At 50.1% G+C, this 25,742-nt stretch overlaps 3 protein-coding genes across 6 annotated transcripts in view; 2 read left to right on the top strand and 1 right to left on the bottom strand.

Moving 5' to 3' along the window:
- Positions 1-1,835: 1,835 nt before the first annotated feature.
- ZMYND12 (zinc finger MYND-type containing 12) lies at positions 1,836-14,048 on the bottom strand. The gene is given in 9 exon segments (XM_075773447.1): positions 1,836-2,085; positions 3,173-3,318; positions 4,276-4,396; positions 5,243-5,365; positions 6,728-6,897; positions 7,882-8,053; positions 12,614-12,755; positions 13,849-13,946; positions 13,948-14,048. Coding segments are annotated over 9 exon segments (1,191 nt in total). The 5' UTR covers positions 14,038-14,048; the 3' UTR covers positions 1,836-1,956.
- PPCS (phosphopantothenoylcysteine synthetase) lies at positions 14,022-16,591 on the top strand. The gene is made up of 3 exons (XM_075773457.1): positions 14,022-14,516; positions 14,852-14,955; positions 15,927-16,591. The coding sequence occupies exons 1-3, from the start codon at positions 14,036-14,038 to the stop codon at positions 16,248-16,250; spliced, it is 909 nt and encodes a 302-aa protein (XP_075629572.1). The 5' UTR covers positions 14,022-14,035; the 3' UTR covers positions 16,251-16,591.
- A 2,884-nt stretch (positions 16,592-19,475) lies between these two features.
- The window catches only part of CCDC30 (coiled-coil domain containing 30), a 37,946-nt gene continuing 31,679 nt past the window's right edge, over positions 19,476-25,742 (top strand). For all 4 annotated transcript variants that reach the window (XM_075773393.1, XM_075773395.1, XM_075773396.1 and 1 more), the window contains exons 1-4: positions 19,476-19,564; positions 19,656-19,823; positions 20,212-20,332; positions 25,242-25,432. In XM_075773393.1, coding sequence (XP_075629508.1) covers positions 19,541-19,564; positions 19,656-19,823; positions 20,212-20,332; positions 25,242-25,432 — 504 coding nt within the window. In that variant the 5' untranslated portion in view covers positions 19,476-19,540. The remainder of the gene's footprint in view (positions 19,565-19,655; positions 19,824-20,211; positions 20,333-25,241; positions 25,433-25,742) is intronic.

Genomic DNA, 25,742 nt, shown 5'->3' on the forward strand with positions numbered 1-25,742 from the left:
AGACCTGCCCCTGGGGCTGTGAAGATCGTCTGGCCTCTTGCTGCGAGCAGCTGAGCAAGGTGGGGAGGGGAGAGGGAGGGTGCTGCTGCTTGGCAGAATTATTTTTTTTGCCTCTTCCCCCTGCTTTGTGCTGATGTGGGGCCAAGCGTTGCAGGTCTAAACGCTTTCGGGCAAAGAAATGCTGATCTTGGTCACTTCGGGCTTTTTTCTATTAAAATGTCTCTGTCCTGAAGCACACGCACTGCAAACAGCTGTGTCGTCGGAAATGGCTCTTGTAAAAATCAGAGCTCCCCAAAACTGTTCTTTACTTGCCCAGGGCTCTTCTCGCCTGCGCCAACGTTTCCATTCCCAGCCCTTGCCTGTGGCTGCTCCTGCAGACACTCAGCCCTATGCAAAGTTAATTTTCACACTGTTTTTTTTTTCTTTTTTTTAAATGGCGTTAAACAGCCAGGAGTGGTGACACCAGGAGCGGTGACACCAGGAGCGGTGACACCAAGCCGCTGGCCCAGCACATCTCGCAGGCTCAGCCTGGCTGCAGAGCGTCCCAGGGGATTTACTGCCGCACTCGCGCCCACAGCTCCAAATCCCCGGCCGTGGTGACCCAAATCCTCCAAGCACCAAGGCACTGTGCCAGCAGCGTCCCCTCCCAGTGTCCCCCTACATCCCCCATCACTCCAGCTGAGGGTGGATGTGCCCCCTGCCCCCGGCATCTCCCGCAGGAGCAGCCGGAGATCTCCCACCCGTCTGCTGTGGGGCCCTGGTCACCCCAACCAGTGCTGTCCCACTCCTGACCAAACCCCAGACTTTCCCTTTCCCAGCAGCATCAATCCCATCTAATTGCTCAGGTCCTGGCTTGACAAAGCATTTAAAAAAAGCATACTTGACTCCATCCCAATTCAGCAAGGCAATTAAATGCACTCATAAATCCTCCTGAAGTAAATGAGACTTAATCGCAGGCTTAAAGCTCAGCTGAACTCAGCCCTTCACAGCAGGGCAAGTTTCCCTTCGCCTCGTTCCCAGCTGCGCAAGGTTGTCACGCGCTTCGGTGTCTGCACCGAGCTCACCGCACAGACCGTGTTTCCCCCTCCTCGCTCCCCTGGAGTCCTCTCCGGGCCCTCTCCAACCTCCCGTCACCCTCACGCCAAGGGTCGCACGTGCCCTGCCGCTCCGCCAGGCCAGACGCCCCCGAGAGCTGCGCGTTGGGAGCGTGTTCGGTGCAGGTCTGCAGGCAGAAGCGCACGGTGACACGAGGAGCTTCCTCCTCTGGGGCTGGCGTCAGAGTCGATGGGATGCCTACGTGCTGGCGAGCTCTCGGCCCCGAGAAAACCACGTTGCCTTTGTGTTGGAAGCTCTGACTGGAGCTAGCTGGCCTTTTACTCCTTTCCCTTGAGGCTGCAGATGGGCCCTCACGCTGTTCTCGTGGTTCCACAAGCGGAACAAGTGAATCTCTCAGTGCCCAGAGCTACGAGACTCCTCTAAAGCACTGCAAAAAGAGAAAGTGTAGATGGAGACGGAGGGGCACTGCAGAGAGGTGCCACCACATCCTGAGCAGCAGGTGTCAACCACCCGAGGTAGGTGTGCAGCAAGGAGCTTCCCTGCGTCCCCTCCCTGGTACCTCCCTCATCAAACTGAAAGGTAAATTGAGGAAACCGGTAATGAACACACCTCAGCTTGTTTTAGTGTCTGGACAGACAGCATGAGGACGTAAGAGGCTGTTTGCTTATTCGTAAATCATTAGATAATGATTTAGGCATTGTGTGGTGGTTCTGCTTTTGTTTCCCGCTCTTGTGCTGTAACTCTGTGACAGGCTATGGAGGTTGAGCAGCACATGAAAATTAACTGGTATCAAAATGTTTAATTTTCAAACACTTTTGAGACAGGAAGGGACACGTGGGAAGATGGTAGCAGCAGAAAGGACCTGCGTCTTGTCATGCTTTCTGTTTTCAGCTGCCTTAGTTAAACAGAAAACCTCGTGGAGGAGAGCTTGGAGTTAATCAACTTCAGCAAACGACCAATGGTTTCTTGAGACTCTTGTTGGGGCAGCTGTTGCACCAGGCCGAAGGCTCTCACCCCCAGCTCTCCGGCCTGGAACGAAAGAGAAAAGACAAAGTAATTGTCAGGAATTGGGCTTTTCTCAAGGGATAGTTAAAATACCCACGGAGGCTCACTGGAGTAGCTGCGCTGGGGCAGATCCAGGCTCTGGCCGCTCAGCGGGTGACCTGTACGAGGAGGAAAGCTGCCAGCAGACCCCGTATTTCGGATCCAGTGGTGCAGACAGAAGAGGTCATGAACCCCAGCCCCCTGCGCTGGAGATTGTTACCTCCCGTCTAGTACAGCAGCTCATCTGAACACTCCCAAAGCTATTTCAGGAAAAAAACAGCTGTATCGACTCTGTCTGGACTAAATCCCTCATTTCCCTTGGTAGCACTTCCAGGGATTAGACATTCTCACAATTATAAAGCTTTGCCTTTTTTCTCATTTGGATTTGTTTCTTTGTGTCTTCCATGGACTCACATCATTATGGCTTTCTCTGACACAATTAAAAGACCATTAGTAATCTGTACTTTCACCCTCCAAAACACAGGCAGAAGAAATTTGGGCTTTTGAGTGCTTAGCCCGAACACAGAGGCCTGATTTCCAGATGGTTACTGTTCAGCACTTCCTCAAAGTCAACGATTTCTAGAGCAGAGAACTTGGCACGCTGAAGTTAACAGTCATATCTGAAATTCTGAGCCATAAAAATACAGAAGTGAAAATTCAAAACTGAATTACAGGGTCCAAGAGTGAACCTACATCGACATCATGGTAATTACAAGGAGTCTGGCTCATGGAGAGACATGTGCCTGGCCCACGTCTTGCTCGCTGCATAACGTCTGACCTGAAGTCTAAATGCAGCTTGTGACAGGCAGCCACGGGGCCAGGACATCCCAGATAAAGGACAAACCCAGAAAATGTGGATAACTACTGTGGATGGTCTGGCAGAGACCAAAACAGATCCAGTGGGATTTATCGGCCTTGGCAGAGCACGGATCGCGAGCTGGCAGCTCCATCCTCAGTCACCCAGCGCTCCGAGGCTGTTGTCGACTCAGGAAGGTGCCAGGTGAACGCAGACAACTGGCTTCCCGGGCTGGGGCGAGCACCGAAACAGAGTTAGGCACCGGATAAAACTCACCTTTGGTAAATCCATGGTCAGGTAATAAAGCATGGCAAGAGCGTGCAAAACTCTCGCAGTTTCCCCAGGTTGTGGCTTTGGTGCCTGTTCTCTGATACGCAGTACTGCATTCAGCACTCGGATTCCTTCTGATTGCTGGGCTTCAGCTGCATCGAGAAGGAAATAATCTTGTTGGATGTATGTATGCATGGCGGATAATGTATTCAAAACTGTCCGATTATCTCTTCTAGACATCAAAGCATTTCTACTACAAGCATCAACGCGGCATCCCAGCTCCACACAAATTCCATACCCACTAACAGCTATCTTTTCATCCAGTCAGTAATTGTGTTGATTAGCCCTTAGTAAGGATGTGGAGTCATAACAGCTGCATGAAAAGAGTAACTTTCCTACTCCTGCCGTAACTGAAGATGGTGTCGCGCAGTCCTGGCTTGCCGTTGCTCCTATGGGATGGAGACAATGCCAGACAATGGGATTTACAGCAACGTTTCTCTCCTCTGACAATATTCTTATCAGCGTAGATGGTGGAAAGGGGAGAAGACCCAGACTCTAGCCTGACTTCACGGTAGTACCGTGCACGCTAGCGGCTTTCCTCATGCTTTATCCACCTTTATGTCCCAGGGAGACTCTCCAGCTTCCGTCCTGGGAGTATTCTCCAGATTAATACATCCAATTATCAGCACATGCTATTCCATTGTGTCCTACCGCTTCAGAGTTGTAAACCCACCTAAGTGAGATGAAATGTCACTTTCACGTAATTAAATGGAGACAAAGGAACTGCAGACAAACGAGAATGTTGAAGTGGAATCGAATCCCGAAAGGGAAAAATCTTGTATTGTTACAGTCACGGCCAAGGGAAGGAGCCCGTAAACAAAAAGGGCAAAGCCGTGTTTCCATTTGAACACTCTCGTTCCCAAAGTGGCCTCGTTTGCTTCACCCAGCACAATCCCCCGAGCATCAACCTCAGAAACACCCGCTGTTCCCATTAAATTTGGCCTACAGAAATGCTGCACAAAACCCAATGCCATAAATATAAGCGGCGGGATGTTCAGATTCTTTAAAATCCCGTCTTCCAAACAGTTCTGCACAATAGCAGTGCTTACTCATACGGTCATCGCTGACTTTCTTGTCCTCAGTGAACGGAGACATTTCCGGTTGTGACTTGAGAATTTGCTCCTGCACCTGAAGTGACTTCAGGAGAAAGGCATGCCAGATGTCGGTTACCTATCAGGAAGCAAATGAATTATTTCATTTGCATGAATACACGTTATTTAGCATTCTATAAACAATGTGCCCTGCAATGCATGTCCCTACCACAATAACCGGACTGCCTGCCAGGTAGGGAGCTGGCTGCTGCCAAGCTGGATATTTCATGGCGATCTGACCGCTCTCCTCCCAGTGGCAGCCTCACTTGGAAGCTCGCTTCTCCATCGGACTATTAATTTTCATCAAGCTTGAACAAATCTAACTCACTAAAAGTTGGTTGAATTTTGCGAGGGGAAGGGAGGCAGATCATGCACTGCCAACACCCCGTTTCCGCAGAAAATCAGGCCAAAAAACTGAAAGCTCATTTTTTTTCAGTTATTAGAGTGATTAGATAATCGTAACTTCCCTTGCTTGATCGCTCCATTCTGACCGTCTTTTATCAGTGTGACTTTTCATTGATTCTCAGCGTAAATTTTCCGCGGCTCGTTTGTATTCCGCTGCTGCTCAGAAATTCTTCCCTGGGCACGGAAACTCCTCAGTGACTCTCTCTGCTTCTGCGAATCTCTTTAACCTCTAGCGCGGGGTATTTGGTAGCAAAGTTATTTTTTAAACAAGGTTTGGCTGTCCAAATTGAAGACAATTTGCATAACAATTTTTAACCGAGTACAGAATTTCTCCCTCCTGGTTTTAACTGAGAGGAATATTTAAGGATGAAAAGGGTTTCTGGGATTGATCCTAAAAGGCAATGCTGATGCTCGATACAGACACTGTCACATTAAGGGCAGTCAGGAACAGGAAAAAAAAGAACACAGAAAATAAAAAATAACAAGAAAAATATAAAGGATGACCTGTGGTTTTACCAACCTTAGCATAGAGTGAGTTTGCTATGTCCATTTTGTTCTGGTGAAAGAAAATATTAGCCATGTGGAAATACCCTCCAGAAGTCTCAACAGATTTTAGTCCAAACGTGGAACTAGCGAGGTAAATCTGAAATCAGTATTTAAAAAACAAAACAAAGCAGAAGTTTAACCTTCATATCAAACCTGGGAAATTTTTCGTTACGGAATAATAATACTGGAAGCATTCAGGTTTTTTCTGCGTAACTCCAGCGTTAGCTATACCTAGTTATGACTGTAGAATGTGGTACCAAACAAAGCTGTATTTTGGGGTTTACGCAAAGGAATGCAACGCCCCCGAATCCCCCGCTCGCTGGGGCAGAGGAACCCTTATCACAACACGTTACCCCACTGAAGCATGGGGCAGGTTTCCCACATCTTCTCTCGCTGTGCGTCCCGTATGTCTCACGTCTTCAAACGCACAACCTGGTGCCGCTTTTCAGCTCTGCAGTCCTGCCCTGAGTGCCCGTTTCTCCCCCCCGAAGTCCCGGGCAAAGCCAGGGGAGTGGGAAGGCAGCGGTGCATTCCAGCTATTCTGAGCTGGCGTGTGACTCTCAGCAGATCTCAGACACGCAGCCAAAGTTCAGACAGGTCTTGGGCTGCTCTGATGTACACCAGTCACTTGCTAATAGCAAAAAAATTATTACCTGACACTCTTTCAGGCACCAGATTCTGAACCTAAAAAACCCAGCAGCAGTGGGGAATCTCCCAAAAGGTTTCCAAACTAAGAAAAGATGGAGTTGTATATATTATAATAGAAAGGATCTAATTCTCCCCATCATTTACACCCACACAAAGCTACTATCAAGTTTCACAGTCGTGGGTATACATCATTCTGCACTGGATAAATTTAGTCTACACGGGACATAAATAGGATGTCGCGGAGTTCATCTGCCTTTGGGGGATCCGATGACAGGCAAAGCATCCTCAGGAACACAGCTGGCAACAACCACTTCAAATCTGACAAACCGCTTTCCCGGCTAAACAGATTGAATCGGGGAAAACGCTGTTGAAGCAGACATTTAAATAGTTAAATGGGCATTTGTTAAATAACAGCTGGCAGAGGACTGCTGTCTAACAGAAGAGTATTGAGGAAAATGACAGCCAAAACAGAAAGGAACTTATGTGTCAAATAAACGCCAATTATAACAGTTTGGGGTAGGAACGTCTGCTCATCTCGGGGCCGTAACCAAGCTGACAGATACATTTATAAGCAGATGCAATGCAGTGAAGACAAGGTATATGTCATTTCAAGGGAATAAGGAAAACTGGTAAAACACAACTTTGGTAACACGTGGATGCACAAGTGTCCTAGATCTAGACATGTCAGGTGCTCATAGCATGTATCCTCTTGGTACCTAAAATCAGATTACAAGTCTGCTGGGATTTTCATATCGATCTGGAAGCATCAGAGAAGAAAAATTGAAGTGTTTCTGTATTTGAGTTGTCTTACATCATTTGCCAGGTGATATAAAGCCTGTTCAAAGTTTCCTTCAGCAGCACAGAAGAGTCCCAGACCACGATGTAACTGATACTGAATATCAGCGCTGCAGTCTGGAGTTCTGAGGACAATCCACTCGGCTTGGGAGAGATACTTGGATGCCTGCGGAAGATGGCCAACACCTGAAATGACACGTCGAAATAAGCAGGATAAAGAGCATTTTTTTTTATTTAGAAATGTACAGGATACTGCCTGCTATACCCTTGCAGTCATTTGATATGGAGACTTAGTTTGTGGATTCCTTCCTTCTCTCCCAAGTGCTCCTTAGTCAGGCAGGTATTCAAAAATCTAATTTACAGACAGACCGAGTGTCTAGAACTACAGGAGAAGCCAGAAACTGCATATTGCATTCTGAAACATGTGTTCAAAACAGGTTAGCTACAGGCAGCCACTAATGACTGACGTATTATCACACTAGAATTACTCACGGGATTTTTTTTGCCTTCTCTCACCACCCGATTTATGACAATCCCTGAGACAGCTCAGCTCTGCCAGCAGAGCATTGTGTACACTCCCGTAATGGCAACGACTTACAGCGATTTCTCGGTCCTTTACGTCTGCAGCTGAGGAGAGTGGTTCTCCACACGCAGAGCCCTAATTTGACTTTTTTTTAATAAAGCATAGAGTCAATGAGAAAAAGCTCTGCTGCAGGCAGAGCACGCTTTTGTGAATGAGCTGAGGCATTCCTCTGATGACACGGCCTGAGAAATGTTTGCCGGTTCCCTGAGATAAGAGCGCAACCACCCACCCTCGGGAATTTAATGCTTTTGAGAGTCATACGAAACCACAGAGGCAAAGAATAGATTTTCATACCGCTTCTCTTGTGGGACTCGGTAGAGATGGAGAAAACATTTCATTTACTTTCATTGATCTCCCATCCCCGATGACTGATTCTTTTCCCCAGAGGGACACAGAAATAGGCAGCAGGGGTGTGTGTGTGACTTCTCAAATCTCTCTGAAATGCCCTTGAGGCTGGGCAGGGTAGAGGCATGGCACAATGTTGAAATGCAGAGCTGGTCCTTCCCTGATAAATGGTAAAAGGAAACCAGAAACCTGACCCAAGGGAGGTCTTGCCCTTGCCAAGTTACTATTTAGACAATACTTGCCAGTGGAGGCCTCGGCCAAGAGGAGATAAGCAGGCACCAATTGCACAGAATTTGAGCCGTACACTTCAGTACTGAAATGCAGGGCATGCAAAGCTGCAGGAATCGCTTCTTTATGCTTTCCATCCAAAACAAACTCCTGGGCTGTGCCGTACGCGAGATCGATGATGTATTTCTGCAGGGAAACACAGAAATGGGACAGAGGGAGCCAAGGATAAGGAGAAAGAATATGCACCGTCTCTTTTTACATTCAAGTTTGCAAACTGTAAAACAGTGATTGTAACATTGTTTGTGTCTGTAATTAATGGATGGAAATTAAAGCTGTCATATTAGAGCCTGGCTTTCATTCCTACTTCTAGCAGGAACAGCTCTGGACACCCTCCTAGGTCATGTGGTGTCTGAGGAGGTGAAGAATTCCTGAAGCCTACGAAAAAGGACTAATAAGGCTGCAGCAATAAAAGCTGTGAAGCACAGAAAATGATCATCACAAGACCATAGAAAAGATTAGACAAAGGGGCTACGACGAGGTTTTGCTGACGGTAATAACGGTGACTCATAGCAGGCAGTGGAGCGTATGGTTTGCCAAGCTGCTGCCAGCATGGCACAGCTTCAGCTGCGGGAGACATCGGCTGGAAGCAGGGAGAGAGCTCCTCACGTGGTGCTGCAGCTTCCTCCCACCTCTCCCGGCCAGCTCTGGGCCTGGTGTTTTTGGGTGCAGAGCCTGGAAAGTCGGTTAAAATCAGAACACCCTCGTGCATTACACCCCTGGACACCCATCACCCAAGCTGGGTTTGGTGGTCAAGCAGCCTCTGCAGGATTTCTGTTTGTTGTCAGAATCCAGAACGTTTCCCGTAGGTATCATCGCTTCCTGCCTTTTGCTGCTCCTTGCAGTCCACATTTGGTCTTTTCACCCTTTGCAGCATCTGATCTATTCACCAGCTCCAGAAACGTATCTCTGAACGCCCGTTCACTGCCAAGAGCTCTGTGGCAGCTGTAGGTGCTGTGCCCTCACGACGTGCTGAGGGATGCCAGCAAAAAAGAGCCAAGATGCTTATTTATCTATTTCTCTTTGCTTGCAGCGTAACTGTTGCCAACTCCCAACAATTCTGCGTCGGCTTTTCACAAAAGTGGTGCAGCGGGAAAGTTGCCTGGAAAGAAATGTTGTTGCTGGTGTGCCTAGCAGCGCTGCCATGGTAAGGCACTCGCTCTCCTCTTGCTAGGAGGCACGGGCAGGCCTGGGCAGTGAGCGCCGGCAGAAAACACCATTTTACCTCTTTATTGCCTTCTGTTTTACAGTTGCGGCTGAAGAAACAAATCCCAGTGCTTTTGGAGGCCAGGCTTTGGCATTTTGCTGAGCTTTAAGTGGTTAGAGAGGGGCAGAGAGAATCATGCCAAGGGTGAAGGAACAGTTTAGGGATAGGGAACCTCAAGGACAGCCTGCGAGTGTTTCCTGGAGATCCTGGCTGAGGTAAAGGGACATCCATTCTGGATAAACGAGAGCTTTGAAGAACACACCCCAAAGCGACAACACTCTGCTACAGCAAGGAGAGCCAAGAGCTAGAAAACACAGCTGCCATCCCCTCTCTAGCGCCTGAGCGACCAGCAGATAGAGAATGAAAAAGGCATGCACCAAAACCAAGCCGTGTGGTTCTCCTGTGCCCAGGAGAAAGTCAGCACACGCTCAGGGCAAGGAGCAATAAACGCTGTTATTTATCAGGCTGCCTTTTCGGTCCATGCCACCCTTTCTCCATCACAACCGGCACTGGCTTTGGTGCGTGGGTATCGAGCCGATTGTCATCTGGGGAGGTGCTGGAGATCAGGATCATTCTTTTTTTTACTCCTTGTCAATAGGATCATCGCTGCTTCCCACAACGTCAGCTATCTTAAAACATCTGCAGTGAGGACAAGCTACGGGTTAGACTCTTGCACAGCTCCCAGGAGGAGAGGAAAGGGCAGGAGACCACGGCGGCCCTGCAGCACTGAATATTTAAGACTGCGCAGTTACAAGCCTTGGGGGGTTCGTTAGCTTTGGCCCTGTGCTGGTTTTCATCAGCCCCACGCCCCCAGACCTGCACACTTTGGGTTCTTTTCATGTGTGTTGCAATTACAGAGGTTTCTCTGAAGATGCCCCCACGCAGTTTTGCCCCAGTTGGGGTTTGAGGCGGCTGAGGACCCCAGCTCTGCTCCAGGTGGGCGCGGAGGGTGTTGGGAACACACCGGGGGGTCGGTGCCACATCCATTTACTCGCTCACAGGCACCAAAAACGATGGCGCGCTTGAAGAAACGACGATGTAAAGAGGAAGGCAGGCTCTCAGTCAGAGTTGAAACCTGGAGCGAGCAGCGGTGCGGGAGGACTGCTGTAGCTGGCTGAGGCATGGATCTTTTCCCGTACCCAGAGGCTGCGGTGAGCTGACATCACGCAGGCAGGTGAGGCTATTCTACAAACAGAAACTTGGAGTTTTGTCAGTTTGGAGGTACCGTCTGCGGGCACCCCCCCCGGCTATGTTGACAAAAGCAGATTTCTATCAACAAAGCTTTGGAGTACAGAGGTATGAAACTCATAACACCGCCTGGCTCTCAACTTCATGCGCCTTCCCTTAAGCCAAAGGGCATTCTGATGTTCACAAGCTTTCCTGTGTCCTGACTAAGGCTCGAGCTGTGTGTTTTCTAAACAAACACCGTGCAGGAGTTTGTGAAGTACAGCAGAAATCTTCAAAAAAATAATAAACCTATGGGCAGGCTTTGAGCAGAAGGTTTTTTTTTTTTCTTTTCTGATCATCATGATACTACACAGCTTTTCCCTGAGCAATAAAAGACTTTTTTAAAGCATTTTTGTTGGCTCTGTGAGTAGGAATGTGATGAAGCTGGCAAGACAGGGCATTAAATAATCTTGCCCTCTCCGTACCGCTCTTCCAGCCAGTCTAGGCCCACCCTTGTCTGCCCTATACCTTGCTGTATATGAAGGCAGCCTTCACTTGTGGGCTCACAGCTGCAGTCTCGCTGTGAAAACAAGCAGGTAAAAAACCAGGGTGTTTCCACTTTTTCACTCCTTCCTTAGGAGACAAGGAAGACAAAGTGTCCCAGCACATAACGCTCCCAGATTCTATTTTATTTAAATAGCCTAGAGACAAAGGTCAAAGAACAAATGTAATAGGGTTGTTAAAGATCCTATAAAAATCTCTACTTCGAAAAAAAAACCAAAAACAAAACACAGTCTGCTCTCTCTGACTTTTCCCATGAAGTCATTCCAAGCCTCGGCTCAAGCTGCGGGCTAACCTGGGTGTGCACTTTAGTCAAGAGTGACTCTCCCTTCTCCACCAGCCCCGTCTTCCTGCTGTCTTCTCCTGGATTCTAATAAAACCAAGTGATTAGCTTCCATCTAATCAGGGAGTACCTCCTCGATCTGGCAGTCACGTGCTCTTTTGCCATGTATAATGTGTCATAATTTTAGTTGCTATAAATTCAGTGACATAATAACAGATGCTTTCAACATCAGTGTTCAATATGTAGGTAAAGTTTCTTGGCAAAGCTTTAAGCGATTAAGGGTGCAAAAAAACCTCTGCCACTGCCCACAACAAGACCAATTTTAACTTTTTTTTCTTCGCAGATTTTATGAAAGATGAACTTCAATGTCACATGGAACAAAGGAGCTTTTGCGTTTTTCCTGACACTTCTGGGACATACAGTTCTAAACACACCTTCCTTGGACTTTGGTCAACAATCTCACATGTGATTTTCAAGCAGATGGGATTTTCAAAATCAAACTGGGTTGTCAGCACCCAATTCCTACAAAACCTACAGGAATCTGCTGCCTAAAGCTTGTTGCAGGACTTTTGTCTACACAGGTTTTGCTTCTTTTAGGCCTTCTCTTTCTGGATGCTCCCACGAAAGACCACAGCAACGAGCCAGTCACCAAAGCACTAGCACCTGGCCCAGAAACAACCTTACAAATAACATAGAATGTAAAATCCAGAAGATTAATGATGTTCTTCTCAGTGACACCGTTTGATTGTTACCAGCTCACCTTCAGCTGTTCTGTTGTCCTATTATTCTGCGATTAGGAGTTATGCAACGATAGAAGGATAATTTATTTTTATGGGTGAGATTTTAAGCAGCAGATGTATTTGGGTGGGTTATTTTATTTTATCAACATCGCGGAAAAGCAGATCCTGCCACCCCATCAACAACAACAACAACAACAAAAAAGAGTTGAAAACCACTTGGGTTGGAAAGGAGCTGCACATCTGCACCACCCACGAGGCCAAAATGCAGAGATAAAAGACAGTAGTTAGTGGGAAAGGGCGTGTAATGTTGGCCAGGTAAACAAAGGGAAGGGACTTTATTTCTTTGCTCCCCTGCTTTGAGAAAGGGGAATCCCCCTCATCAGCGACGGATCATGACAACCTCTGAGAAGCAAAAGTCAGTTGGATGCTGGGCTAACTGGGGAGAAGGACTAACTATCTGGCAAAGTGGGAGATCCAGGATTGCTGCTGCCTAAGGAACCTCAGGACTTTGAGTCAGGACTGCGAAAAAGGTGGAATCAGAGTGAGGATGCTCCCCCTCCCCTTATTATAGAGTTCTTGTTCAAAAAAATAAATTAAAGCTCTGCAACTAAGTACTGAACAACCAACGAGGTGCCCTCCCAACGCTACATACATCAAAATATAGGAAGAAGAGATCAAATTCAATCTCACTGGCAGTTCTCTGAAGTGGGATTCATTTTTCTTGTACATACCTGCCTCTTCACCAACTGTTCCATGCCATGTTTTCTTTCTTTTTCAGAAAGGAAAAAAGGGAGGGATGTGCGGATTGGAATCAGGAGCTGGCATATCTTCTTGTGGATGCTAACCCAGTCAGCTTTTTGATGATCTACATCACTAACAAAATAAGGTAAGAACGGTATTTTTGTTTGCTTGGAAATGATGTATGGGAAGATTGTTGCGTCTTCTGGACTTTCACCACAAGAATCACCCACAACAGCCACCAGTCTGCTGACAGAGTATCTCACATACACTTGACATTCCCAAACGGGACCACAGCGCTGTCCTGCCGATGATTCTGTACGTTAAAACCTTATGTAAATCACTCACAAGACTCCTGATACAGTCAGGTTTGAGCAACTGCCTGGCTTTCAACACTGCGGTACACAAAATAAAACCCACCGAAGCCCAAAGCCAAACAACCCCCGAGTTATTGTGAAACCCATAAAATGTATAGTTAACATATGACTTCACTGAGGACCCTGTGTAACTGCAGATGTTTGTGTAAACATCTAGAACGCTCACTGCGCTGCCCTCTATTTGATGTGGGCACTGTTGGAAGTGAGGAGGAACGCTACAGGTGAGCGATTGCTGTGTGCTCCCTCCAGTTCCCACTACCCTGCGGCTGAGCCCTTGTCCCTCCCTCCCAGGCTTCATCCCTGCGTCCTGAGCCTCGTGCCTCTGTCCTGAGCCTCGTGCCTCTGTCCTGAGCCTCATCCCAGGGCTGGTCCCCGCATTCCGGGTTTTGCCCCTGTCTCTCAGCCTTTGCCCAGAGCCTGTCCCAGTATCCTAGGCCTGGCACTGGGCCTTGTCCTGGGCCTTCTCTGTGTGTCCTGAGCCTTGTTGTGGGGCTAGTCCCTGCTTCTTGCTCTGACCTGGGCCTGTTCCTGCCTCCTGGGCCTTCTCCCTGTGTCCTGAGCCTTGTCCCGGGCTTTCTCCCTGCTTCTCGCCCTGTCCCTGGCCCCTGGGCCTCGCCCCGGGCCTTCTCCCTGCGCCCTGAGCCTCGTCCCGGGGCTGGTCCCTGCCCCTTGCCCGGTCCCTGTGCCCCAGGGCTACTCCTGCCCCTCCTGGGCCTCGCCCCGGGCCTTCTCCCTGTGCCCTGCACCCGCTCCCTGCCTCCCGGGCTCCCTCCCACGCTTCGTCCCGGGCCTCACCCGGGGCCTGCCCCCGTCCTCCCGCAGCCGGGGCGGGGGCGGGGGGAAGCTCTCACCAGTAGAACGTCAGGCGGCAGCGCCCGCACCGGAGCCGCGCCGCCGCCCCGCACAACTCGCAACGGCGGGACCCCGCCAGCATCCCTCCCCGCGAACCCCGCCGCGTTGCCAAGGCAACACTTCCGGCAAGGGGAGGGAGGGGCGGACGCACTTCCGGCGGAAGGGGCGGGAAGGGGCGGCGCGGGCATGGCGGCGGGCGGCGCGGATGAAGCGGCGGCCGAGGAGCGCGTGCGGGCCTGGGCGGCGGGGCAGGCGGCGCGCGGGCGGCGCGTGGCGCTGGTGACGTCCGGGGGGACGCAGGTGCCGCTGGAGGCGCGCGCCGTCCGCTTCCTGGAGAACTTCAGCAGCGGGAGGCGCGGCGCCGCCTCGGCCGAGCGGCTGGTGGGGGCCGGCTACGGCGTCTGCTTCCTGCACCGGGCCCGCTCCGCCTTCCCCTGGGCCAGAGCCCTCCCGCCGCCCGGGCCGGCCCTGCTCGACGCCCTCCGCCTCACCCCCGGGCCGCCGCCCGGTGTGGCCGCCGACCCCGCCGCTCTCCCCGCCTTGCTGCCCGCCCTCCGCGACTACCGCCGCGCTACCGAGGCGGGGGCGCTGCTGGCCATCGAGTTCACCGGGCTCACCGAGTATCTGGCGCTGCTGCGAGCTGCCGCCCGTGCCCTGGCGCCTTTCGGTACGGGGAGGGGACGGCACCGGGGGCGGGGAGCCCAGGCGTGAGGGGACGGGACCGGGGCCCAGGCGTGAGGAGACACCCCCCCCCCACCCCCCCCCGGCCCCGGAGTGGCCCCAGCGTGAGGGGACAAGGTGGCCCGAGGGCCCGTGGGGCTCAGGCGTGAGGGGACAAGTGGCCCCGTGGGGGGCCCAGCACCCCGGCGTGAGGGGCTGGGTGGTCCCTGGGCGCCCCTGGGGCTCGCTGTGAGGAGACGAGGCGGCCCCGGTGGGTGACTGTGTCAGACCCCGGGGCGTGGGGTCAGCTGCGGCGGGTGACAGCGGCTGTGTTCCTCGCAGGCTCCAGCGTCATGTTTTACCTGGCAGCCGCCGTGTCAGATTTCTACATCCCTGCCTCGGAGATGCCTGAGCACAAGATCCAGTCCTTGGAGGGGCCCCTGCAGGTGAGGCACCCCCGGGCACGGCCTCCGGTCCCTTCCCAGCACCCCGGCTGGCCCAGCATCCTGCCGGTGTCACGGCTGCCTGGGGACTGGCTGGGAATAAAACCTGAGGAAGGTGGCAGAGCAACGGCTGGCTGGCCATAAAAGCCTGTGGGAATGAAGGGCAGATTTCCACAGGAGCAGAATCCCGTGGAAATATCCCTTTAAAGCTGTCGGTGCTTACAGCACGGAGATGGTGGGTCTTGGCTGAAGAACAGTTGCTGCTGGAGTTGTTTCCTTCTTTCTGCTTAACGCTGACAACAGCCCAAAGGTGTAGTGCGTGTCTCACGCCCAGGTCCCTTTCATCTACGGGAGCAGGTGGATCTAGAGCTCTGTATATAACAAATACCCAATTTGTTTAGTTTAATTAGCTTTTAAGAAGTTGTTAGGCTTAATTGTTTATCCTTAGCGTGGGAAAAATGAGACCAGACCTGATTCCCAGGGACAGACCCAGAGGTTAAGAAGCTGAAGAACAGGGACTCCTACTTTTCCCTGCCGTGCTTTGGCATATTTGTGCTTAAAGAGTTGATAGACAGAAGGCTTAAGGTTCAATAAATGCCTGGATTTTGGAGACCTGAAAACTCAGACTTTTGCAGTCATAATTCTTTTTTTTTTTTTATGTTCCTCTGCTTATGTTTATGTTCCCAGAGTGAGTTTTAGCTCTTAAATAACAAAATATTTATGCAGTTACTGTGGGCCTGCTTCATTGCTTAAGAACACCCTGCTTATTGTTAATACCAGACCGATAATTTAATTTAACTTTACAGTGCATGCCAGTGACATTTTAACCTTGTTTGGTGAGATCTGACCAAATACTGCCTTGGAAAACTTCCCAGTGTAAATATAACACAAAGTGAAGCTGGAATTTCCCTAGCTCCCCCTGTATCTCTTACTAAAACTCATCATAATGTTTATACTGAAACTTTTCTCTGCAGATCACAATGAAGATGGTGCCAAAAATGCTGTCTCCTCTTGTCAAAGAATGGGCCCCGGAGGCGTTTGTTATTTCATTTAAACTAGAGACGGATCCCTTGATCTTAATCGATAAATCACGGCAGGCTCTGGAGAAATATCGTCACCAGGTGGTGGTTGCAAATATCCTGGAGTCACGGAGAACCTCTGTTATTATCGTAACCAAAGACTCCCAGACTCCGTTATCTCTTTCTGATGAGGAAGTAGCGCAAGGCATGGAAATAGAGGAGAAAATAGTGAGCTATCTTCAGGGCCAACATACTGCATTTATAGAGAAGAAAGTCTGAGGACCGGCTCTGAATGAAACAAGGGAAACTGTACTAGAGAGGGCGTGGAACTGGAGCAATTCTCTGTCCCAGGTAAATAAAACAATCCTCAGCGAAACGCTGTGGGAAAGGCTGCCGTCCAAAACCGTGTAACTTTCCTTCAGCTTGGTAAATGGTTATTGTTGCTTGCTTTGAAAAAGAAAAATATACTGAAGTGAAAACATTCCAAAGGATGATATTTGTTCTAGTGTCTTAATGAAGGAAAGGATATATTGCTTTATTTCTGTCCCGGGGGCTGGGAGAACCGGGAGGTGGAGAAAATGGTATATATGTCTGTATATAAAAGATTTTCTTGAATCTGCCTCTTCAGAGTTTCTTTTCGAATTGTTGGACGGAAGGAATGGTGCTTTGCAGAAAATCAGATGTTCTGTTTTTAATACTGGAGCAGCAGAGCTGACAATTGGCTGGTGTTGAGAGTGGATGGTGAAATAAATGTGTCAAAGGCTGAAGGAGAAACTAGGTGGGAACTGCTTTGGAGAGAGCATCTGTTCCAGGGGAGATGAGTGGACCTGCGCTTCAAGAACTCTGCTCAGAAACATGGTTAAAAAATCAGTACTGTAGCAGTGTCCCTAAACCAGCTGTTTTGCAAACGTTTTCCTTCTGTCTTGAGTGTCTGTAGGTTGCTGGGATAGAGGCAAGGAGACACGGAGCGCAAGCGGTGGCCTTGTGAGCGTGGCTGGGGACTGAGAGGGAGGAGGAGGAGGCGGCAGTGAGGGTGTGAGCGGGTGAGGTGGCAGCGATCAGCCCTGGGAGAAGAGTTGCCTCGTGGATGGGATTAAAATGGAGCCGGTTAGAACCAGGATGCTCCTGGCTTTCTCTAAAGGATTACCAACTTTGAAGCATATATATTCCTCGTGCTTGCAAGAAGCAAAGTGTGCAAGTCTGTGGGGGAAAAAAACCTTAACTGCAGCTCTGCCGCTGTCCACTGCGTGTCTATTTACATGAAATAATTTCAATGGAAGTCTGTAAAGAAAGACAGTAATGCACGAGAATGTGATTCTTGCACTTGAAGCCTCTCCAGAGGTGAGACTCTGCTCTTTTTAAAACCACTGAGCGTTCAAGAAGGCAACAGTGCTTTTGTAATGACATCATCTGAAAATTAGGTGTGCGCATAAAGTGAGGAAACCCAGAACAGTGAGAAAAGACGGTGAGGGTGGGCTCAGCAGCGAGCACTGAGCGCTGAAGGACTGGTACGGTGTTCAGATTCGTCAGGAGTGCTGAGATCCAGCAAGTCACTGAGGAGAAAAATGAACAACTACGCGGCTGGGACTGGTGTTTGCAGAAGGTGGAGAGAGAAGCGGAGATTGTCCGTAGATGTGGGTAATGCTGTGGGCTTCACTGCTGCTCCCCCTCCTTCAGGGTGCTGAGCCCTGGCTCCGGGAGACTTTTAAAACCCAAACGAAGCCGAAGCCGCCTCGATCCGGTGCCGGTCCTGTTTCACGTGGGGCATTGAACAAAGACCTCGGGAGCTGCCACCCCACCAACGCCCGTAGCGCTGGCAGCATTTGGGCACCAGCTGGTAGCGGTACCGTAAGTGGGAAGCAGCTCCTGCAGATCCAGGACCATCCATACCTCATTTTTTGAGGACCCCAGTCTCTGCTCTGTCGAAGGTCCTCGCTGTGCACCGTGACATTCCTTTTCTGCATGTCATTGTCTTCTCCTTTCCTCATCCTCTTGCGCAGTGCCTTCAGCTGGTGAGCTGGCTCTGCAGGGCGAAGCCTACCTTGTCCCTTGCAGTTTCTCCATCCTGCCTTCACGTTTTTACTGGTTTACCTGGGGAAGCCCTTTGTCTCCAGCGGCTCTGCTCGGCGTTTGGAAGAAAACTGGAAAAACCTTCAGCCTGTTTTGCTAGTTTTTGCAGCCAGCAGCAGTGTTTTGGTTGATCCTTTGATTGTGCAATGGAGTTGAAGCATGGGTGAAAACAGGGGAGCCTGAGTGCCACCGGTTTTATGGCATTGATGGCAGGAATGGGACATTTATGGTAAATGGGGTTACATCAGGCTGGCGGCCAGTCACTAGTGGGGTTCCCCAGGGCTCAATTTTAGGGCCAGTTCTTGTTAATGTCTTCATAAATGACTTGGATGTAGGACTAGAAGGTGTCGTGAGGAGGTTTGCAGATGATACCAAATTGGGAGGAGCTGTTGGTTCCGTTGAGGGCGGAGAGGCCTTGCAGAGAGATCTGGACAGATTGGAGAACTGGGCAATCACCAACTGCATGAGGTTTAACAAAGGCAAGTGCCGGATTCTGCACCCGGGAAGGGGCACCCCTGGCTATACATACAGACTGGGCGATGAGACGCTGGAGAGCAGCCATGCTGAAAGGGACTTGGGGGTCTTGGTCGACAGCAAGTGGAACATGAGTCAACAGCGTGCCCAGGCTGCCAGGAAGGCCAACCGTACCCTGGGGTGCATCAAGCACGGCATTGCTAGCTGGTCTAGGGAAGGGATTGTCCCACTCTACACTGTGCTGGTGTGGCCTCACCTCGAGTACTGTGTGCAGGTTTGGGCGCCACAGTACAAAAAGGACATCAAACCATTGGAGAGTGTCCAAAGGAGGGCAGCAAAGATGGTGAAGGGTCTAGAGGGGAAGATGTATGAGGAGAGGCTGAAGTCCCTTGGTTTGTTCAGCCTGGAGAAGAGGAGACTGAGGGGAGGCCTCATCGTGGCCTACAGCTTCCTCATGAGGGGAGCGAGGGGGCAGGCACTGATCTCCTCCCTCTGGTGACCAGGGATAGAACCCGAGGGAACGGCATGGAGCTGTGACGGGGGAGGTTTCGTTGGATATCGGGAAAAGGTTCTTCACCGAGAGGGTGGTTGGTCACTGGAACAGGCTCCTCAGGGAAGTGGTCACAGCACTGAGCTTGACTGAGTTCAGGAAGTGTCTGGACAGCGCTCTCAGTCATATGCTCTGATTCGGCTGGTCCTGTGTGGGGCCAGGAGTTGGACTCGCTGATCCTCACGGGTCCCTTCCCGCTCGGGACACTCTGTCAGTCTGTCACCCTGCTTCTGCACCCCCACCCTCACCTCAAGGAGCAACCGTCTGCGCGGGGGGCGTGGCCTCAGCGCGGGGGGCGTGGCCTCAGCGCGGGGGGCGTGGCCTCAGCGCGGGGGGCGTGGCCTCAGCGCGGGGGGCGTGGCCTCAGCGCGGGGGGGCGTGCTCGCGTAGCGGCTTGAGGGGCGGGGCGTCCGGCGCCCCCGCGTTGCCATGGCGCCGGGAGGCGGGGCTGGGCTGCGGCCCAGGCCCGCGCCGCATGGAGGCGGCCGCCGCCGCCCCGGTGGGTGCCCGGGCCCGGTGTCGGGGGGGGGGGCAGTTGCTCCGCCGGGCCCCTCCTCCGCGCTCACGGTTTCTCTCGGTTCCCCCCGCAGGCGGAGGCCCCGGTGCCGGCAGAGACCGTCCGCCGCTGGTTGCGGGCGGAGGGCGCCGACCCCGCCGCCCCGGCCGAGGAGCAGCTGGGCCTGGCCTGGCGGCTGCTGCGACGCGCCGAGGCCCGGCTGGGCGACCTGGAGCGGCGGCGGGCCGAGGAGATGAGAGACGTAAGGGCCGGGAGAAGGAGGCCAGAGTTACCCCGTTCGGTTTTTAACCCCTGCGGGCCCAAACGCACCCGTTTCCCCCCTCTGACGGCTGATGGGGGTTCACGGCTGAAAGCTGCTTTCCTCCTGCCTTCCAGAACTCCCGGGGGTACGGCCCGGTTCCTCCCACAGAGCCGGGGCTGAGAGTCCCCCCATCCCCTCCCACCTTGCAGACCTTTCAGTCAAGTTTTTAACATCCCCAGACGTTACAGAGGCGTAAAGAAGTAGCGTCCTACCCATGTTTGACGTTATCCTGTAAATACCTGGGGGTTGAGAGCTATTTGCGCCAACGACTCGCTGGCCAGGCGTCGATAAGCGTGCTCAGGTATAGCAATTTTTTCTTTATTTCTAGGTGGAAAGCTATGTGGGTCATGTCCGTAACCTGACGGAGGAACGGGATGCTATCACCATCGAATATGAAAAAGAAAATGAACAGCTCAGGCTTGAGCTGACGCGGCTGCAGCTGCAGCAGGGTAATTCCTTTCCCTCCGAAACATGGTCCAAGGGGATGTGTTACCAGGTAGTGGTGTGTGGGTCTTTCAGCAGAGCTGCTTTAAAGCTTCTTTAAGAGCAGAGCAGCGTTTCTCAGCGAGTTCTGCTAGGCCAGCCTGCGTGGTATGTTGCTGGCAGAAGTGTTCATGAACTGTTAGAACTGATTTGTGACAGGCTTAGAGTTTCTTGTCTGCTTTTACTGCCTTTATCCAGCAAATCTGGCAGTTTCTCACGTCGTGTGGCTCCATTGTCGCACTAAGCATCTTCCAGAGGCTGTTTGAAGAACGGAATTGATGGTGCTGTTTGTTTTCCAACTGCAAATTATTTGACAGTGACTCCTCAGGTAACTGAGTGCCGAGCTGCCTTCCCTCTGAACTCAGTGAATTTGCCTTTGGCTTTGGTTTAAACATTAAAGTCCACGGTTTTTTAAAACAACTTTGAAGGACGGTGGTATGTTTGCGATGGTGATTCCAAACTTGTGCTGTGTGCTTATTTTACTATCATCACTTTGCTTAAAACAAATGATTTCACTTCTATTTCACTTCAAATGATTTGCTTTCTTCTCAAACTCTCGAATCACTTCCAGTAAGGACAAACATATTCTGCTGGGTTTAATTCTTGATTTTCTTCAGTCTTCCTAGTCTTCTGTTGTGCTTTGAGTACTGCTACCAGCACACCGTTATCGTTAACTCCTCCTTTTGTGGTGTGTATTAAATTAAGGTGATAGCACAGCTCGAAGAGTTTCTCTGTTATGCATGCTTTATTTGGTGCAGCAAATATAGTTTTGAGAAATTGCGGTTTTGAGTCTCTGTTCAGTTTTGGCCATCCTGCAGGTTTCGGGGAGCACATCTGGCGGAGGGACTTTTCAGAGATGGGTGTGCTTAACCACTGCCTGAAAATCTGGTTCCTCTGGGCACGTAAAGCCATCGTTTAGTGTTGACAATGCTGGCACGCAAGGCTTTAAATGACTAATGAGCCTTCGGGAGCATCGCTGTGGCAGAAAACTATTACTGGTTCTTCTCTCATCTTCCCCACGAGGTGGCAGGCGAAGGACAAAAACGTCCCAAAAGCTGGCTTTGCATTTATTTCCTCATAGTTGCTCTGCTGCTTTGGACTTTCTCCATTTTTATTTTTTTTTAAGGATTCTTGTGGCTGTTGAGCAATGATTAACACTCGACAGGAAACCAAGATCTGTGTCCATGGATCTCGGTCTATGTCCATGGTCGGTTGCTAATTGCAATCAAGTTGTTACCAGCCTGCCGTCCCCGAGGGGTTTTTGTGGTTCTGCGGTGTTTTGGTGCCGTATGGTGTTTCCGTGCAGCTTTCTGGAGGAGTTTGCTTTGGGATACCGCTGTCAGCCTTTGTTTTTTAAGACTTGTTATTACCTCACTGATGACATTAGCTGCGGTTCTGCGATATGCATTGATCATTTAGTGATCTGGGCAGTGGATAAAGCCCTACCTTCTGCCAGGCTGTCCTCTGCTGTGAGGGATGCCAGCCCTGATGTGTTTAGGGATGCTTGTAGTTTGTTTTCTTGAGGGACTGGCCTTTTGCTTCGCAGGTCACAAAACCAAAAACTCCACTGGTCATCTCTGGCCGAAGGCCTTGAACTAGACGTTGGTTTGTCCTCTGGGTCTTACGCCCCCTCTTATTTTTGCGGGGTAGCTGGTTGTGCTTTGTAGGAACAAGGTCAGGCTGGAAATGGGGCTGGAGAAGGGTTTTGTGGAAAGGCAGGCTCCCAGGCTCCTAAAACAAAAATGTGGGCAAGGCAAGAACAGAGGATGGTGGTTGGGAGCTTTTGGGGTGATAACGAGTTCAGATAAGAAAGGGCAGATGAGGACAGAGGCTGGTTCACGCCTGTGGAGCAAAGGAGAGGCCTGACCTGCGAGTGGACAGGATCTGTCCCCATCTTGTAGTGACAGCTGGGAGTCCCAGCTTTGGGGAGCTGAGAGGTGGATTGGGGACGGGAAGAGGCACAGGCTTGGGTAAACGCAGGAGATCACCTGGGCGGGCTCCCGGGGCTGAGCACCCGCTTCCAAAAGCAGCCAAACAGACCCAAAGCTCTGCTTCACCCAAGGGTTGCTGGGAGCAATTTGATCTGCTAAAAGCTATTTCTGATATAAAGTAAGTTTCTACTTACATGTTTACTTCTTACCCAGAACGGGCTCGAAGGGTTACTGCAGAGAGCAGCCGCTGCTGGTTTTTTGTTGAGTTATTGATCTGAGCTTTACCTCATTTGGTACCTCTGCCCTGAATGAAATTTTTCCTTTCCTCGAGGCAGTTCATAATCCGTTTCTGATGGTTCTTGTCAAATACGCCTCAGTGTTTTTGGAGGGCAGATCGATAACTCATGCACTGCATTATCAAAAGCCTTTTCTGAAAAACAAATGTAATGGCAGGAAAACACAACGCAATTGGGGGCTTGCCTTGATTTGTTTAAAAAATGAAACAAAAAGAATAAATAGTCATGGCCTGAGCTTGGTTATTGTAACAGCCATTCTGCTTAAATGTACCCAATGTGGATGAGAGGATGCAACTTCTGTCGTGGGTGTGAGGGTACCAGTGAATTGCTTATTTCTAGAGAAACTTCCTGGGGTCAGACACCTTTGCAAATATAAAACTGGCTTCCAAAGAAGCGAGTGCAGATGTGGTGCAGGAGATACGTGCTGGTGGTGTAACGTTGCTTGTACGAGGTGTTTGTCCTTCTCAAATAGAATCACAGACTCATAGAATGGTTTGGGTTGGAAGGGAGCTTAAAGATCATCTAGTTCCAACCCCCCTGCTGCGGGCAGGGAAATAGGATGTGTTGGATGTGGTAGGGAGGGTGTTTGAGATACCTGTAAGAAATTACTGGGCTTTTACAAGCAGGTGATCCGTGCTGTGTACGGCAGACTCCCCTCATGCTCCCAGGTCCTTTTCCTCTTCAGCCCGTGGAACATTTCTAAGTCTCATTACCCCAAACTATACTGCTTAAGTGTAGGGGAAGTACTTGCAAGTAAAACTATCAGTGTAGGAGCCACCATATGAGTTCAGAGTGTTAGTACTAAAGGGAGATGGTTGTCCTGTTTTTGGCCATAAAGCAGAGCAGCTTTCAGCTTATTTTAGATGGGAGGAAATTGCAAGGTGAGTTGAAGGCAAGGGGGATTTTTCAGTTGAGTATGAGCTGTGGGCTCTTCATAATGCATATGGAGCAAGCAGCCAGCTATTTTTAAACTGCAAAACACAGTATTTTGCTCTGCTTCACGCAGGAAAGCTGCAAGTCAGCCATGTTTGACCTCTTCATTGAACAGTTTGTAATTTATAACCACAGGGGAAGGCGAACGAGAAACCGCAGGGTGTTTTCCATCCACAGGGCTGGACGGAGCTGGCTGCAAAATGCAGAGTGGAAACATGCGATTGATTTGAGCCTTAGGATGTGATTGCACTGGGTCCTTTGTTAAATCCAGTGGATAGAAGTGAGGAACAGGCTTGTCCAGAGCTGTGTATGTATCCTCTGTAGGAGTATGAGGAATATTTGCTCTGCTTAACTTCAGAAGTCTAACTCCAGCTCCCTAAGCAGTGAAAGAATGTGAATATCCCTCCTTCCTCCGTACAAACCCCACAAATCCTCCCAATTCCCATCCTTCCGCACTTGGAAACCTTTATAATCTGGTTTGGGCTAGAAATTTGGAGCAGGGTTTGTTGGTTTTCTTTTTAATATGAATTACATAGGGAGGTTTTGAAAAACCCTTCCTTAGCTTAACAAGCTCTTGGATCCAGTGCAGGCGTTGCTGCCCTGACCACACGGGAGACCGAAGCTTCCTCTTGTTCTTCTGGCAGATAAATTTCTAACCATGCAAGTGAAGGGCTCTTTTTTAACAATGTTTGTTGCACAAATACAATGGTCCCTAGCCATAAACCAACTTTTCTTGTAAATGTCGTTGTCATCTCTTTGCCTTGGAGGCCAGCACAGAGTCTTCCTAGCTGTAATTTTGGGATAAGCAGCAAAGAATTGACAGTTTAATTTGAAAAGGATTTTTTGCTCCTTCAATCCTACAGGAGAGCTTCAAAGAACAGGCTTGTGTTACCAGAAGTGTCCTTACCCTGGGTTTATACCTGGTTTTGGAGGAATGGGTCAGGAACCGCTGTTCAGGGAGTGATTTCTAAAGTCATGTTTTAGGAGGTACTCTGAGTCCCTTTGTGCCCACGGGGTGCTGTTTCTTCAGCAGCTTCAGGCCCTTGTTGGTCCCTCACCATGCTTTCCTACCGTACCACGTGGGATCCAACCCCCCAACTTCCAGCACGGGCTGTGCACAATGCACCAGGTGCTGCTGCACGTCGCTGCTGTGCATGGGGAAAAATAAGATATTCAGATCTGCCTCCCTACCAGAGAGTCCTTAGGAAAATACTGAGATGGTATTTTGTGTCTCTTCTTCCAAAGGAAACATTTATGTGATTGCCTGTCTGTCTGGTTTCTCTCTTTTTAATCTGTTGTTTAATTTCCACCAAACTGTATTAAGTGGTAAAAGGGTTGGGGATAACCAAGTTGGTGAAATTTAGCTGCTGGGTAGAGGAAAATGGTTGTAATAATTCCCCCACTTAACGCAAGGCAGGAGAACTCAGTCTAGGTGTAGCAGATCCTATCGCTTTGCTTGGCAGGCAAGGTAGTGGATGTGAGCAGAAACGTCGGGAGGAATCAGAAATGTTGGGACAGTGGGAATAGAGCTGAGATAAGAACAGGGGCTGGGAGGCAGAAAGGGAGGTGGGAAGGAGGAGAACCACCGAAATGCTTTATGAGCTGTTGGTGAGCTCCAGGGCTGTTGTGGGGAGCATTTAGAGGAGCTAGGATGCAGACCTGGAAGGAATTGGGCTTCATTTGTTCCTCTGTTCACGGAAAGCCTTGTCTTGCAGAAGCCCAGCTGAAGGAGGTTGAGGAGATGCTGGAACAGGAAGGCTTGTCCGAAATAGCTCACAGTAATGCCAGCGAACAGATTGCTTATTTACTGGTGGAAAGAACGACACTGCTGGAGAAACTGGAGATGGCAGATCAGAAGTGGAATTCCCGCGGCCACGTGGACAGGCTGTGTGCGGTGCAGCTTCAGGTACCTCCTGCTTTAGCCGCTCAGGCTGACTGAAAATGCACTGAGGAAAAGGTGGTCTTTGAGATTTTTTTTTTTTTTTTTTTAAAGTGAAAAATATTTCTCCTATCCATGAGGATGCTGTGGATTCTTACTGCTGAAGTTGATTTCTTTATTAGTTTTCACACTTGTATATATACACTTGATTTGCTCCCATGTCTTGCTTAGGGATAGTGAATAGGATTACTTTTAACACAGCGAATGATGAAGAGTTTGTGATATAGTTGGTCTGAGAATCTTCATTGGGTAATAATGACTTTCTACTAATCCAGAC

Source organism: Balearica regulorum, chromosome 21, assembly GCF_011004875.1.
Source record: "Balearica regulorum gibbericeps isolate bBalReg1 chromosome 21, bBalReg1.pri, whole genome shotgun sequence".
Lineage (NCBI taxonomy): Eukaryota > Metazoa > Chordata > Aves > Gruiformes > Gruidae > Balearica > Balearica regulorum.

Bases quoted from the DNA above. Each gene is read 5' to 3' on its own strand.
- PPCS (XM_075773457.1), top strand. From the start codon at position 14,036: ATGGCGGCGGGCGGCGCGGATGAAGCGGCGGCCGAGGAGCGCGTGCGG. The intron at 14,517-14,851 runs GTACGGGGAGGG...TGTTCCTCGCAG, and splicing joins CCGTGCCCTGGCGCCTTTCG to GCTCCAGCGTCATGTTTTAC. The intron at 14,956-15,926 runs GTGAGGCACCCC...TTTTCTCTGCAG, and splicing joins CCTTGGAGGGGCCCCTGCAG to ATCACAATGAAGATGGTGCC.